The following is a 13,075-nucleotide window of genomic DNA, read 5'->3' as shown; positions in this document are numbered from 1 at the left end:
GTTTCCTCCCACACTCCAGAAGCGTTCAGGCTTGCAGGTTAATTGGCTTCGGTAAAAATCGCAAATTGTCCCTAGTGTGAAGGATAGTGCTGATGTACAGGGATCGCCGGTTGGCACAGACTTGGTGGGCCAAAGGGCTTGCTTCCATACCGTATCCCTAAACTAAAACTAAACTTCTACATTAAACACCTATCATTCCTTATGAAGAAGTTCATTCCTGGAATCTTTCCGGGCACATTAACTGGAACAGACTGAACTTCTCTACCCAACTGACCGAGGTGTTGTCAGAAGGGGGCAGCACTGGGAGGGTGAGCAGGAATGGGCAAAGGCAGGCAATAACAGAACTATGCCAAATGACTTGCAGCAAATTCCACAGGCTGAACCTTCCTGTTTTGTTTTTCCACAGACAGGTGGAGCCTTTTCAAGCATTGCTCCATCTCCAGTGAAAGAATGAGACAGCTGCACAGCTATCTGCCTGCACCTGCTCACTGGCAGGGCTACAAACCCAAACAAATCTACCAGGTATTTGTTTTCAGCACATCTAGACCAGCAAAATAGTTAAGGCCTGCTGTGAAATAATTGGATAAGGGTGCTGGCTAAGCTCTATCTGCAGTGATACCTTTCACAGATACTGTTGCAGCTAATCTGCAGCCACAAAACTGGCAGTGTTTCCTCAGGTTGCCGAGAGGGAATTCAGAAATCGACCTGAATACACACAGACACAGACAGAGAAATATACTCACACACAAACTCATATGCATACATACAGATATACATACTTACACACAGGCATACAGACATATACACTTACAGGGACAAACACATACACACGCATAGATATTGACATTTCTAGCATTTGTGTTTACTTTATGTACACTCACCACACACTCGGACCCATACATTTACACGGACAGATACACAAACACACATATTCACAGCGACATATGTCCAAACATATACACTGAGGCACACACTCAAAAAGACACACATATGACACTCAGACACACACGTACAAGAGTAAAGATGTGCGCTCCTGCACAATGGCACATGCAGGCATGCACACCCTTCTGTATATACTCCCATACAGTCACATCATACACACACAACATAACGCATGGATACTCAAACCTTCTCTCTCCCACACACACCCAAGCATATGCCCAGACACTCCCAACATATACTTTAGTGCGCATAACACACACACAAACACCATGATCACAATGAATGGCAGTGCTGGCTCGAAGGGCCAAATGGCATCCTCCTGCACCTATTTTCATTTCATTACATTTCAACATCCCTCTCCCAGGAAGCACACTCACCCAATCACCATGTCCGCACTTAAGACTCTCTGCCCATACCAACATTGGTACACACGCAAACACGCACCTGCAAACCATACGCACGCACTGACATCCAACAAACACACACAACCTCCCATGCAAGTATGTGCGCACATGTACACGCTCACAAACCAACACAAGCGAGTATGCAGGCCTTCCTGCCACAAGCACACCTCCCCATACAGAGACATAAGCATATCAAAGTAAATAATCCACAGCTCTATTCACTCATGCCCAACCAACCCCAGGCACAAATTACATTCACATACATCTACCATCTGCACCACCCTGATTATCTTTGCTGCCACTTTCAGGGAACTACATGTTTCAGAGAACTATGTACATCTAGTGGGCCTCAACATAATTCTTGAGGATCACAACTCGCCTTTAAACATGATAGATTACAACTTCCAGGAGTAACTTCAACACTTATGTAATAAATAATTTAAAGTAATTTCTATTCATACCTCCTGTGGACATGTTTCCTGTTTCTTAATCTCTCATTTACCCCATTCCTCATTTCCCTCCAGCATCTCGCCTTTAGATAATAAACAGGCTGGAGTATGCTATTCATAAGTACCTAGTCACTAGTTACGGTGCTTGTCCCTGCCTGCCAAGCAGGCACACTGTAACTCGGATGTCAATAGCAAGCTGATGCCGTGCACTGGACATCCCATCAGTTCCTGGAGTTCAGGGACAGAGCTCAAACCATCAGATCCCACCTGGGAGCCCATTGCATTGTATTGTACTGCTCAGCTTTACTCCAGGAATGCCTTCAATATGAAGCACAACCACATTCATATCAATGCAATCTGAAACTGCTGGCAACATTCAGCAGGTCAGAGATGATCGGTGGTGAGTTAGTATTTCAGGTCAATGACCCTTTATCACAATGGCTTTAATAAATGGTTATTGACCTGAAATGTTAACTGTATTTCTCTCTCCATTGATACTGTTGGACCTGCTGCATATTTCCATCATTTTATGTTTTTTTCTCCCGATTGCCTGCAAGTGCAACGGTTTGCTTTTCCTTTGAATAGAGTCACCAACTTTGTTTATTTGAAAAGGCAAATGCAGGTGTCTATATTTTATATATTTGAAAATCATTTAAATCCTTTTAAACTATTTTATGTGCCCTTGATTAAGAGTCTAAAGCATTTGGTACCAGAAAGCCTGGGGAGGTGATCTTAGGATAACCTATTAAGCACCAATTGGTGTCTACTTGTGAATTACTCTGCTGTGCAGGACAACCATGCCAATGAAGCTGAAAGACGTTTGAACCCATGTGGCCACAGGAACAGATAGATGAGCAGATTGCATGCCTGATCCAGCATAATGATGTTCAAAACCTCCAGCATATTACTTTATCCCCCAAATTTCCCTTTTGATCTTTCCTCCCTTCCCAGCTTTCTCCGTGTCCACATTAACTCTTCCCTGGTCAATGCGGAGCTGAAATGCTAACTCCGTTCCACTCTTCAAGGGTGCTGCCTGGTCTGCTATTTCCTGCAGTTTTCTGTTTACAAACATAACTCCAGCTTTACTAGATGCCAGAATATACTGTGACAAAACAGATACTTTCAAAGAGGAAAGAGAGCGAAAGCAAGAAAGAGAGAGTCAAACAGCATGGAAACAGGCCCTTTGGCCCAATATGTCCATGCAGATCAAGATGCCCAAGCTATCTAAGCTCGTCCCATTTCACTACATTTGACCTTTATCCCTCTAAAACTTTCCTAACCATGTATCTGTGCAATTGCCTTTTCAATGCTGATATAGCACCTGTCTCAACCATTTCCTCTGACTTATTTCTATATACCTACCACCTCCCAGATATCTGACCTCAAGTATCTATGGAGATGACCCGGGGATTCTACAGAATGACTACACCAACTCGTCACAAGCCCACATCCACAGTTTACAATGTGTGATAATCTGTGACAGAAAACAATGCTAAATTATACAACTCCAAACCCGAGGTGCTTCACCATCATTCTGTGCTTACTCACCTTCAATCCGCTTTAGAGCTGAGAGACAGCTTTCCCGATCGGGAAACCCAAAGGGATTATTACAGGTCCGAATGGTATCGCATTCGCACTTCCCATTGATAATATTGCAGCCTGTTGCTAGGTTTTTATTGCAGGGCTCAACTCCAAGAAGCTGGTCGTCCTCCCAGTTCTCATCTGAAAGAAAAGTATTCTCAGAACACGGCCAGGATCAAAACAAGCTCACATCATGCATGCTGCTGTAAACGGGACTTAGCCATTAAACCAGTCACAACCTTGGCACCCGCTTAGTCACCAACGTAATTGTTGCTAATAAATGTTTATGTGGACACATGTAAGATCATTTTAGCTGTTGTACACACATGTGGATTCCAGGCAAGAGAGGGTACAGTAGCATAGTGGTGGTGTAACTGAATTGGCAGCCAAGAGTCCTGGACTAATGACCCAGAGACACAAGTTCAAATCTCACCACAGCAACTAGAAAATCTAAATTTGAGTAATTAGATAAATCTGGACTCAGCGTCAGGATCTTTCACATGAAGCTCTGCATTTTGTATGAACCCTTTCAATTCATTATCATATTCATCAGGGAAGGGCCTGATGAGACCCAAGAGTGGTCAATTTTCTAAATTTCCTCCCTGGTTCAGGGCAAATAGAGATGGACATGAAATGCTAGGCATTGCCTGGTAAATTCCCTCCTGTGAACAAAAAGAATCAGAGGCTAGTTTCATTTTATGCAGCGAAACACAGGGCTGCAGTTTTATGCATAAGGCTTTCCATGCTCAGTTAACAAAGAGCATGTAATTTCTTTGGCATGGTATGTTTTTAACAATAGAAACCTAATTTCTTCTCTTCCTGCACTACATTAGACCGTCTCTAAACACAGCCAATGTGTTCGATAAAATCGAAGTTATAATAAGGTATAGACTTACCTTTACATTTGTTTGTGTATTTGTGTCAAACTCCACACACTATGCTACTCTTATACAGGAATAGGATTCATGCTAGAGACTAATTCAGTTACAAAATAACCAGGAAATTGATTGATCGATTGAAAGGTAATGGAAACAGGCCCTTTGGCTCACCAAGTCCATACCGACCACCTGTTCCCACTAATTTTATTCTATCCCACTTGCACATCCACTCCTTACATACAACAGTAATTTTACAGATGTCACTTAACCAACCAACCTGCACATCTTTTGAGATAATTTAGTTTAGAGATACAGCATGGAAACAGTCTCTATAGTCCACTGAGCTGACAATTGTTCACCCGTTCACACTAGTTCGATGTTGTATCACTTTCTCAAGTATGGGCTTCCTCCCTCTTTTGTGTCCTGGGATGATTCTCAGTCTGAAGAAGGGCCTCGATCAAAAACGTCACCTATTCCTTTTCTCCAGAGATGCTGCCTGACTGAGTTACTCCAGCTTTTTATGTCTATCTTCAGTTTAAACCAGCATCTGCAGTTCCTTCCTACTCCTCCTACCATTGTATTTTTATACTGGAGACACATACCTCTCCAGGCAGGCACCAACACAGACGTGTGGAGACTCACCACACCTCTCCACTCATCAGTACAGACCCGATTGGCTAAATGGCCTCCATCCATATCATACATTTTCTCCGATTCTTTTTCTACAAATGTTCCATAGTGATAACATCAACGCACTAATTTAAGTGCCAGGAAACTGGAAGTAACTTCATATTCATAGAAATTACACCCAGATGTTTTATCTCTACATGTTGTTCCACATGGTTCTGCTGCCAGAGTTTTTTTTTAAATCTTCTTTCTTTAAACAAAATTCAGTCGTTAAAGAGAAATATCAGCATGGGAAGGAGGAAAGTACTTGCATATTCTAGTACAGAGGTGGGGCATTTAAGTTTTGAACAGCATTTTTCCTTTAAAAATAAATTAATGCGTCTGAATCTCTCCCAATCCATGGTAGAGGTTACCATTTCAGACACACAAGGACTAACTGCTGCAATCCATTTCCCAGCTTTCCTTTTATATTCTTCCCTTTCAAATATTATCCAATTTTTCTTAAGCAGTGATAAAATCTCAAGTCTCTCTGGGCCTGGTGAAGCATTCTAAAGTTCCCAGATAATCCTCTGTGCGAAAGCATTTCTTCCAGCTTCCTATTCCATCTGGTGACATCAGCACGTTGTAACACTCAGTCCCTGGTGACACTAATTACAACGTTAGCTGTTGCAACAGCCCAGTACAAGAGCCAGCATAATAATTTTTCAATAAGAACTCATGCAACTGAGGTCTGTGAAGAAATCCTATTTTATAGGGGTTTTAACTTTTAGCCTTCCTAAACTAGGTACTAACTATCTACAGTACTGGTTAACAAAATCTTTCAATACTTCAGCTATAATTTATGTTATCGGGTTTGTAAAATTCACACTTCTATCAAAGTGCTCCTTTTCACACCAGGGTTTGGTTGTGCAAAGCCTTGTAAACCTTTGGTACCTTATCCTCCTCTTATAGAAACACTACTTCCTAATACATCCGTGCTGTTATTTTCTTCTATTCATTCTTTAAAGGACTGAATGGCCTCATTCTGTGTCATTGTGAGTGTGAGATTGGGGCATGGGCATATCTGGCCTAATTGTCATAGTCACAACTAAGTAACATGGAAACAGGCCCTTCGGCCCAGCTCATCCATGTCGAGCTTGTTCTACTTGCCTGTGCCTGGACCATATTGGGGAAGAATCTTGAATGTCTAATGATCTGAAATATTGTTTAACGGTTAGGCTATGTCAGAAGGCTGCTGACCCTTCAACGGCACAAGTTTTAACAGACTACCTATAAACACCTTTGGCACTGACGCTAAGATTTGAACTCACATCTTTGATCATTAGTCCAGCGCTCTGGATTAGTAGCTCCTTAATTTAACACAATGCTACCACAACTGTGTACAATTTGTTTTTATCTGATTATCAAGTTGCTCCATCATACGTCTGTCAGGCTGAGGTCAGTGGTCAGGAACAGTGCACTTTCCATGTCCTAACCCCAAGGTTATTGAGGGCAGCCACATCCTTAAGAATGTTATAATTCACAAGCGCTTGTCTCAGTTTAGGGACAGCACAGTGGCGTAGCTGGTAAAGGTGCTGCTGCACAGTGCTGGAGACCTGGGTTCGACACTGACTTTGGGTGCTGTCTGTGTGGAGTTTACATGTTCTCCCTGGAACCAAGTGGTTTTCCTTTGGTTTTTCCCCCACATCCCAAAACCGTGTGGTTAATTGGCCACCGTACATTGTCCCTAATGTGTATGGAGTGAATGCAAAAGTGGAATAACATAGAACTAGTGTGCACGGGTGATCGATAGTCGGCGTGGACTTGGTCGTCTGAAGGGCTTGTTTCCATTCTGTGTCTCTAAAGTAAACTAGCTGACATAACTGTCAACAGGCATGTCAACTTCTTTCCTTGAATTTCAAACTAAATTTCAGAAAGATTAAAAAATCCATTGCTTTGTTTAAAGGCGAGGGAACACAGCTCACGCTTTGGGGGTTTCAGCTCAATCCGCATTATTTCATGACATCTTAAGTGGGTAACTCTAGTCTCGCTATATCCGTTGCACTACGTTTGGAGATGTGCCTGCAAGTTCCCAGTAAAGGAAATCCTTGGCATGTGAAGGAGAGAGAATGTAGGCTCTAAATCTCCAGGATAAGAAAGGAACAAAATATACTGCTGTCGAGGAATTTGGGAAAACATCCTTGCGCCCCAAGTCAAAACTTTTTACCTTTATAAAAACAAAAATATTTCTCAGGCACACTACATTCCCTTAGCTCCCAACCACCCTCCTCCGCCCCTTTAACAAGTGCTAACTGCGACTGTAGCCAGAGGAAGAAAGAGTTCCTGGAGAAGTTTTGAATTCAACTGTTGTTTTGTTCTATCGTGAGAACTTCATTCGCTCGACTCATTGCTGCCGCCTGCCTTTCAAAGTTGAAAGCTCATGTCGCCTCTGTAAATTCTTCCACATTAAAAATAACAGTGAGAATTTGAGCTTGAGATCGCCGTTTTTTTTTTTACTGCAGTCTTATCGATAAAACGTATTTTAAACATGAAAGACCTTAGCTGACTGAGTAAAATCATAGGATCACATGGTCAGATTTGGAAAAGGCAACTGTTTCTAATATATTTGAAAATTGGCTGACATTTGTGTTTTTATTTCTCGAGCCAATTTCATTCTGTGAAGTTAAAAAAAAAAGAAAAGAAAAACAGACTCTACATTTCAAGTCATCCCTTTCTTATTTACAAATCAGGGTCTGGTGTGAGCCAGCTTTGATGCTACGTTTACTGTAAACTGCAACCTGGTCATTTAAAAACACGCTGCTTCATCTTAATGCATTAAACTCTGATGAAACCAATCGGTGCCCATCAGTGGCTAGCATAAGGTTCACACATCGAGTATGGCATTATCTTTTTAGAAATAACGGCAAAGCTCCCTGCACCCTATGCTGAGGGAATGGGTGAAAGTTGCGCTGGTAAGTTCTTGGTGCGTCGCTGTTATTAGTGACGGCTCTGAAGTTCGCTGAACACGCGGAGAGTGAAGTCACTCGCCAGCTCACGGTGTCTCTGCAGTTCAGTCCCTTCCTTGAGGCTCAGTGTGGCTTCCAAGTCTGGGATCCGATCCACTAGCAGACATAGCAAACATTCCTGTCAAAAAAAGCCCTCCAACAGTCAGTCCACCGTGAAGAGGCAGGACTGCGCAGCACCGAATCCAAAAACAGCAAGGAATTTGTTAGCAGAAACAGCTAACAACAACAAACATAAATAATATCGTTTATACGTTTCCCCACAATCCATGCATTGGGAAGAATGCGTGTCTGGGTGTGGAGGGTATTATCTACTAAGTACACATTTTATCAGAGAATCCTTTGCAGCGCAAGTAAGCTGCAAAGATCACGCTAAAGCTAAATAAAAGGAATCTGCAATCAATATACTCATAAGAGGCAGAGTACAATGCAATGTCCAGAAACAGCAAAAGCTGCAAAAAGGTGCATTAGTTCCGGGGAGCACGGACAACTGCTTAATAACTGCACAATAACTCGGCTCTGCTTTAATAGCGTGCATGGAATAGTAGCATTATAAATATGTATCCTTTAACAAAAAAACAACACGAATCCTTTTCTCTCCCACCGAATTGTGGAAAAAAACAACTGGAGTTAATTTCAAAGTTACAGTATGTCTTCGCGCCATGTTAAAAAAAAGTCGGCGTTGCACAACCTACCTTGGCATATCCCAACTTCGTAGCCGGTGATGGAGCCGCCGCTGAAAGGTGGTTTGATAACGCACTGGAGGCCCAGGTCGCAAGTGCCGTACAGTCCGTAGACTCCGCCGCAAGTCTCGTTCTGCTGCTTGGCGCAAGTCGCGCAGCAGCCGCAGAAACCCATCAATATACTCCCCGAACAATTCCTCGGCTCCTCGCACTTGGATCCATTGCAGGGCAAGCACACCAGAGCCCAACTGCTCTGAGCCAATAAATTAATAAGGTGCACGACTCCCAAAAACCTCACAGCCAGGTACATCCAAGAAAGGGCCATTTCCACCACTTTCTTTCAGCGTTAAGACAAATGTTTTTTTCCCCCTCAAACGTTTCTTCCCCCCCCTCTCCAAAAATGGAGTTTAAAAAAAAAATCACAGCGAAAGTTTAAAAAGCTCTTGCACTGGACGTCGGGGTGGAACGAAGATCACCCACAGATGCAAACGCCAGCCCTTGTATATAAGCCAGCAGCATGCGATGTAAAAAAGGAAACGAGATCCCACACCCCTCCCCACCACAGAAAAGTTTCTTCCTGGTTAAGGACCAACAAAGTTTAGTCGGATTCTTATTTTCTTCACTCGCGGCTACAATTGCCTCATAAACTTCTGCAATTTTTGTCCACTGTCGTTGCCGTGATTCCAAATTCGGTTTCTCTTTTTGAATCAGATGCAGACGACGCCTCTCTTTTTTTTCCTTGCAGGTTTTTTTCCTACCCTCTTTGAGGGTGCTAGTAGCGGTATAGCTAACAGCGCCTGTGCTGTGCTGTGCTGTGCTGGGCTGTCACACTGGGCGCTGGGCTGGAGCTGAGTGCGCGGCGCCGAAGCCGCAGCAACACATGGACGCGCATCCCCGGGCCGCGCCGTACCAGCCAACCAGCCTGCACACCCGTCCGTCAATCCACCCACGCTGCCATTGTGACGTGGCCGCCCAGGCTCCGCCCTCCGCCCCGCTCTTCGCCCCGCCCACCCAGCAAACGCAGCGCGCCTGCGCGCATTCCACAAATTGTTACACGGGCGAAACGCGGGTCCGCGTAATCCGCTGCAAATTCCCCTTTTACCGGTCTTGTTATGGCCCCCCCCCCCTCCCCATCCATGACATTTCTTGCAGCTCTCTATGTGTTCTCTTTCAAAAATGTGTACAAGTAATGCGTGCAATAACGTATAAAGATTCTGGGAAGGTTGGTGACATTTCAAAGCCCCATCATTTCTAAGGTAACCAACGAGACACTAGAAAGAAGAAAACACATTCTACATTTCCTTGAACCCCCCTCCAGCTAACGATTAACCATCCTACGTCCTTAATCAACGTCTGCTTAGATCTGTCGTTTTCTCGTCTTGTCCTTCCATTTATCTAGTTTCCCTCTCCCCTGACTCAGTCTGAAGAAGGGTAACCCATTCCTTCTCTCCAGAGATGCTGCCTATTCCGCCTATTCCCCTGAGTTACCCCAGCATTTTGTGTCCATCTTAAAGACACAGAAGAGAGGACGCATCCTGCAGATACCAGAGGAAAATAAACACGTATTTGTTTTAAAAAGTTCGCTCCCCAGAGCACCAATACAAGGCTTGCACAATAGTTGTATTTCTTTGCCGAATGGATTTTTTCACATTCAAACATTTAGCACCTGATCTTTTGACATTTACAACGTATTTCCAAATGAATGCAACATTGAACAGATTGATGCACGTCAGTGGCAAAACGGGGGGGAGTGGGGGTGGTGACTCACTTAACCTTAAATTACAGGAAGTAACCGCATGAGCTGTGCAAGAAAGACCCAACGCGACATGCCGTTTCATTCCTTAGATCTCTGCCGAGAGTTTTAAATACTTGTAATCCACCAAATCGTATGTACCTTTCCCCGCCCCGTCCCTTCTCCTTGACTCAAATAAACAAATAAACACAAATGGCACGAGTAAATGAGGTAAAGAAGAATTTTCTGTGCAACATTCCAATAGGGTTACTCAAATAATTTCCCCACGTGGGGCTCTCGTTAATCCTGTTTCCAGAATGTGCAGGACTGGGAAAGGACAGTATTCCAGCAACATTCCCCAGGCTGAAGAGTTCACCACTGTGAGTGTTTTGCAGCGTTTAGTTTAGAAAGATGGAAGAAAACAAGGGCAGCACTTTAGTGACTGTCATTCAATTGTTGATTATGTAGGAGCTTGATGGTCTGGTGCCGGTTTGTTCTTGTTCCAATGCCCACCTCCATCAAACAAATGATCTTACATATTCTTGCAGTGTGAACATTGCTCCTGATATCAGCATTAACTGCTCTCCCCTATTTTCCCTTGAGAAGCTGATGGTGATCTTGCACCATTGCGATTCTCATGATGAATGAATGAATGAATGAATGAATGAATGAATGAATACGTTTATTGGCCAAGTATTCACATACAAGGAATTTGACTTGGTGCTCTGCCCGTAAGTGACAACATGACATACAGTGACAGTTAGGAATGACACATAAAACATTAAACATTAATGTTTTAAACATTAAATATAAAACATTAACATTAAGGTACTCCTGCCATGCTGTCTCCTGATTTCCCCCAGTCACACCGTAATAATGGTGATGTATTTCAGTGGTGTGAGCCTGCAGGTAGGTGTTTAGTCCCTTATTATTCTGGACGGCGGAAGTCACAAATTGGAAGTAAATAGATATAAAAATATCTACAAAAAGACACAATGTGCCAGAGTCACACAGCAGGTTAGGTAGCATCTCTGGAGAACATGGATAGATGACGTTTTGGGTCAGGACCCTCCTCATCCATCCACCTTTGTTCCCTGGAGGCACCTTTATTAACCGACCTTGAGGGGACAATAGGCCAGAGCCCAGTTCCCTCTTCTCCTACCGACTTCGCTCCTCACCAGTCGCATCCATCATTGTCACTGGCTCCATCCTTTCGGTCTCTAGTCTTTGGGGGACGTGCAGGGACTGGCTTGGTGGCCTCCCCCATGCAGGCCGCCCTATGCTGGGTCCTATGAGTAGAGCTTTACATGCAGGTTCACCATAACTACCTTGCTTTTTTCTCACAGAGAGTTGTGAGTCTGTGGAATTCTCTGCCTCAGAGGGCGGTGGAGGCCGGTTCTCTGGATACTTTCAAGAGAGAGCTAGATAGGGCTCTTAAAGATGGCGGAGTCAGGGGATATGGGGAGAAGGCAGGAATGGGGTACTGATTGGGGATGATCCGCCATGATCACATTGAATGGCGGTGCTGGCTCGAAGGGCCGAATGGCCTACTCCTGCACCTATTGTCTATTGTCTATTCTCTATTGCCTCTGTTAATGAATCTCACAATCCCAATGCTTTACTAGTCAATCTCTCAGCATGTCCTGGCACTTAAACAAAAAAAAAAAATGCAGATACGTACCCAGCTCTCTCTGTTCCTGCACATCCTTCAGAACATTAAGTTTGTATTGTCTTCCTGAACTACTTCTCCCTAAATGTATAATTTCATAACTTTTGTCTGCCCTCCAACCACTCATTCCACTAGACGATATCCTTCCGCAGTCTATTATTAACCTCCTCATTGTTCACTGCATTTCCAACCTTTGAGTCATCCCCACATTCAGATTTTGACCTAAAACACTCATGTCATAAGTTCATAAGAGATAGGAGCAGAATTAGGTCATTCGGCCCATCAAGTGTACTCTGCCATTCAATTATGGCTGATCTATCTCATCTTCGTAACCCCATTCTCCTGCCTTCTCCACATAACCACCGACACCCCTGTCTGTCATTAATATATTAAAACAGCAGTGATGCCAACAATGACACCTAGAGAGCATCAGAATCTACCATCCTCACATCGGAAAAGCCATTAATGCAGTCAAACTAAAAAAAAGTGTTTAATGTATTGTGCTCTTTAAGGTAAATATGTTCAATTTGTTAATTTACTTTTACTCGGATTTATTTTCTAGAGTCAAGGAGTCATACCATAGAAACGGACCATTCAGCCAATCACTTCATCACCAACCATCAAGTATCTATCAATGCTAATCCCATTAACCAGCACCACTAAATGTTCCCCATCCCGGCTTCCTGAATATACAAATTACATCATAACTAACAGGGGTGGCAGTGGTGTGAACAAGAGAGAACTGGAAATGGACTGGATTAGAGGGTGTTAGCTATAAGGAAGGTTGGACAAGCTTGGATTGTTTTCTCTATAGCATCCAAGGTTGCAGGGAGACCTGTCAGAAGTATGTAGAATTATGAGAGACACAGATAGGATGAACAGAACTTTATTCCCAGAGTGGAAATGTCAAAGACGTGAGGCCATAGTTTTAAGGTTAGAGGGAGAAAATTTAAAGGAGATGTGCGGGGGAAATTTTGTAGAGAGTGGTGGGTGCCTGGAATGTACTGTCATGGGTGATAATGGAAGCAGATATGATAGTGGCTTTTAAGAGACTTTTAGATGGGCATATACACATGTAGGGAATGGGATGTGAATCACATGCAGGCAG

At 43.5% G+C, this 13,075-nt stretch overlaps 1 protein-coding gene across 3 annotated transcripts in view; it reads right to left on the bottom strand.

The window, feature by feature from the left end:
- crim1 (cysteine rich transmembrane BMP regulator 1) overlaps positions 1-9,534 on the bottom strand; it is a 202,797-nt gene extending 193,263 nt beyond the window's left edge. For 2 of the 3 annotated variants that reach the window (XM_033025830.1, XM_033025832.1), the window contains exons 1-2: positions 8,579-9,534; positions 3,344-3,517 (exon numbers count right to left, since the gene is read on the bottom strand). In XM_033025830.1, the coding sequence (XP_032881721.1) occupies positions 3,344-3,517; positions 8,579-8,891 (487 nt within the window). In that variant the 5' untranslated portion in view covers positions 8,892-9,534. The remainder of the gene's footprint in view (positions 1-3,343; positions 3,518-8,578) is intronic. The other variant, XM_033025831.1, reaches the window with a different exon arrangement.
- Between the last annotated feature and the right edge of the window lie 3,541 nt (positions 9,535-13,075).

Source organism: Amblyraja radiata, chromosome 8, assembly GCF_010909765.2.
Source record: "Amblyraja radiata isolate CabotCenter1 chromosome 8, sAmbRad1.1.pri, whole genome shotgun sequence".
Classification (NCBI taxonomy): Eukaryota; Metazoa; Chordata; class Chondrichthyes; order Rajiformes; family Rajidae; genus Amblyraja; species Amblyraja radiata.
The sequence above is the reverse complement of the archived record's forward strand: the minus strand, read 5'-3'. Positions and strand labels throughout refer to the sequence as shown.